The sequence below is a fragment of the Poecilia reticulata genome, unplaced genomic scaffold (assembly GCF_000633615.1).
Source record: "Poecilia reticulata strain Guanapo unplaced genomic scaffold, Guppy_female_1.0+MT scaffold_333, whole genome shotgun sequence".
NCBI lineage: Eukaryota > Metazoa > Chordata > Actinopteri > Cyprinodontiformes > Poeciliidae > Poecilia > Poecilia reticulata.
Genome location: NW_007615106.1, coordinates 20,702 through 24,289, shown reverse-complemented (window position 1 = coordinate 24,289; position 3,588 = coordinate 20,702). Strand labels below are relative to the sequence as shown.

The window sequence follows — 3,588 nt, the reverse complement described above, 5'->3', positions numbered from 1 at the left end:
GAACTTCAGGACTTCCTGTCCTCTGTTGGAGACAGAAGGYCCAGTTGGACTGAGGCYGGTTCTGTCAGGGTTCTGGTTCYGTCCYACATCAGGACGTCCTTCAGTCCACATGGACATGAAGCTCTGAGTTCTGGACGGGTTGATGGAGCTACTGGACCAGGCTGGTTCTGGAGCCAACAGAACCTGGAGGTTCTGGAACTCGGAGGCCCGGTTCTGATGGGTTCTGGAAGGATTCAGGGTTCTGATGGAGGTCAGAGGTTGAATGGTTCAGAACCAAAACCAGAACCAATCCAGTTCAAACAGAGAAAAGATGGAACTGGTTCTGATCCAAACAGTTCCTCTGCTTGGCCTCTAAAAATAGATTTAAACCACTGACCTTTGACCTTTAGGCAGAATTTTTTTTCCATCAGGACGTGTCCCTTCCTGTTGTAGACGCTGCAGCTGTAGGTCCCTCTGTCTCCCTCAGTCGGCCATGACAGAGTCAGACTGAGGTCTCCATTCTTCAACAGGTTCATCCTGGTTCTGGTTTTGTAGCGCTGGTTCTGTTCTCCAGGCTGATCAGAACCGWTCTGATACACATGGACGGTCCTGTTGTCTCCATCCTTCCACTCCACTTTAGCCACAGACAGTCTGTATTTACAGAACCACAGGAAACGTGGGACCTTTAAGGGCAGCTTAACAGACTCCTTCCCTGATTCCACCTCCACCTGTTCTGGGTCTGAGAGACAACAGAGGACAAGATGAGTTGGACAGACAGCAGCAGCTCTGATGGTCTCATGACTGTCTCCTCCCTGTCTCTGTGTCTTCTGGAGGACTCTCTGAGGACAGAGTTGTAGTACTCGAGATCATGTTTTGATTGTCTCGGGCGCTGAGGACTCTGCATTTTATTTCAGGACCAGTCGAGACCAGAACTGTGAAAATATCACTAAACGTGCAGCAAACTGTCCAGTTTATTTGTTAACATCTTTGTTCTCAGTGCACGCAAAACCACCGATTAAAATCCAACCAATAACGTGTTTCTGCCCTCCCCCTCCCCACCTTTCATTCGCACGCGGCTCCAGGACATGCGCAGTGGTTTCCTCTCAGCGGCAGAAGATGTCTGTCTAACCGTCAGTAATAGAATAGAGCTGCATAAATAATCAGAAACCCGATGGCCACAGCTAACTCAGCAGCGCTTCGCTTTCACAGACGGTGAGGACAACGTCTAACTTTTTTCATCACTCAGAAAAGAAGCTCAAAGAAGGTTAGCTCTGTTGACGTGATGCTAGCAAAGCTAGCTGTACAGAGCCACATAAGCATTGTGATGAAAAAAAGTCACTGCCTGAATTACTGTGCTGATGTTTTGACTGACTTGTTGCATGTATGGGACAACGCTGTGACCAAAAGTCTGCAATATAGTGATGAGACATTCAGAAACAGTCGATTCTTCTCCACGGCTCTTTACTTATTAGATGGGACTGGAGTGTCACTGAGAGCCCATCAGATTACTATACGCTGTCAGAATAGCATACATACAGCGAGTATCATGCCTGCATGCGCATCAAGACATCCGACCGTCAGAGGAGTTGTCAGTTCACCATACGCAGCAAGTTATGATAAAAATAAGTCATTAAATTGTTTTCAATGATAACTATATAGATAAACATGCGTTGTCATGGTCTCAAAGTGTAGCAGGTCTGGCTGCAGCTGCAGTCAGCTACAACACGCCCCTGTAAAACTCATTAACCTACTTAACCGGTCAGTCAGGATGCCAAACAACTGTTAATAATAAAGTGTATGATGATCTACGTCATGATTCTATGTTGCTGATTAAATAAAATCATATGGTAATGACGTGACTGACAGATATAGCTGTGAGTTTGTGCTAAGCGTATGACGATTTGACAGCGTATGGTGACCTGACAGAACAGAGCAATATGGGCAAACACCCAGGGTGTTATCTTTTTAGGGATGGCCCAAGACCACTGCAGATCAAAGCACAGAGATGGAAGCATAGCAGAACCAAGAGCTTGTTCTGCTTTTAGTTATTAAGTATTTAATATCTAGGTGTTTTATGGGAATATGGATCTTTCAGATCACATTTGAAACATTTTATTGTGTCATGTAGCGCGGGGCGCTGGTCTTGGTCTTCACTCGGTCTCGGACCCTAAAAGTCTTGGTCTTGTCTCGGTCTCAATACATTCTGGTCTTGGTCTCGTCTTGGTCTCGGGTTAGGTGGTCTTGACCACAACACTGTCTGAGGACAGGTGGGTTGCTGGCCCAGTTGGACTGAGGCCGGTCCAAGCTCTGCTCCATCCTCACCGACTCTTTATGTTCTGTTTGTCCTCAAGCTCACAGAGAGACAGTTTGAGGACAAGCTTGTCCTCAAGTTTGAGGACATGTCCTGCTGAGACCCACAATGTCTCAGCTGCTTCAGTCCTGCTATGGAGGAGAGCAGACACTGACCAAAGGCATTATGGGTAATGCAGTTCTAGAGACTCACCTGGTTTCCAGGGGAGCCATAAATAAACAGAAACTCCTGCAGCAGCAACCAGACCCAGAACCAGTAGAACCAGTAGAACTGTGGCCCAGACTGGAAACGGTTCTGTGGAGACAAATAAAGATGGATGAGTTTTAATAACAGAATATTTTAATAATCTGATGATTTTTCTATCAAATCTGATTTAACAGACAGGAAACCTGGTTGGTTCAGAGTTTGACTAGAAGAGATCTGATTGGTGGAGCTGGTTGCCCTGGTAACCAGATCATGATCTGGATCAGCCCAACCTGATTCTGACTAGAAGAGATTTGAATGTTCCAGCTTCAGAGGAATCAGGTGTTATGAACATTTTTATGTTCAATATGAAACCAATAAAGTGACGGAGAGAATCTGCATCTCGTCTTTGTGTGAAATGTTGAACTGCTTTATTGAATAATTTATTATGAAAGTGTTTATTTATTATTAAATTTTGATTTATTGCTTAAAAAAACTGACAAATGTTAATTTTATAATTTTCTCCTCAACAGCATCAAACAATAATAAATTCAGGAATCTGGTCAGATGGACTTTAGTGTAAATCTCATTTCTTTAACCTGAAGAATCTCGTTTCAAACTGAAGATTTTAAAAAGCAGCTTTTATGTTTGTGGCACCGTGGACGTTGTGTCATGCAGAAAAATTAATAGTTTTAAATCCTTTTTATTGTTTCACATTGTACTACAAAATGTTGTCATAACCAGGGCTTAAAGTAAAAAAAAAATCCTGAGCCTGAAACTTATAGTGATGATAGAAATTAACTATAGCGTTGCTATGGCCACAGTTTAATAAAAAGTGTCTTTGAATAGTGAACAATTGCTTCTAACAATACGATTAACAAGCTAAACACTCAAACTTAAATAAGACTTCAGTTCATTTCAACTCAAAACTAAATGTAAAATGTCTGAGTCCTAAAGGTTTGACTTACAGGCAACAATCCCTCAACATTAAATAAGAATCTTTCAGTCAATGTAATTTAGAACATGCAACATTATCAACTAAATCAGTTTCTCAACCTGTTTCAGCCCAGAGCCCCCCCAGCCTTTATCCAGCCCCCCCAGCCTTTATCCAGCCC

The 3,588-nt window shown here is 43.2% G+C and overlaps 1 protein-coding gene across 1 annotated transcript in view; it reads right to left on the bottom strand.

Moving 5' to 3' along the window:
• Window positions 1-218: 218 nt before the first annotated feature.
• The window catches only part of LOC103460904 (uncharacterized), a 13,290-nt gene continuing 9,920 nt past the window's right edge, over window positions 219-3,588 (bottom strand). Inside the window, exons 3-5 of the mRNA XM_017303531.1 lie at window positions 2,483-2,584; window positions 377-718; window positions 219-241 (exon numbers count right to left, since the gene is read on the bottom strand). Coding sequence (XP_017159020.1) covers window positions 234-241; window positions 377-718; window positions 2,483-2,584 — 452 coding nt within the window. The 3' untranslated portion in view covers window positions 219-233. The remainder of the gene's footprint in view (window positions 242-376; window positions 719-2,482; window positions 2,585-3,588) is intronic.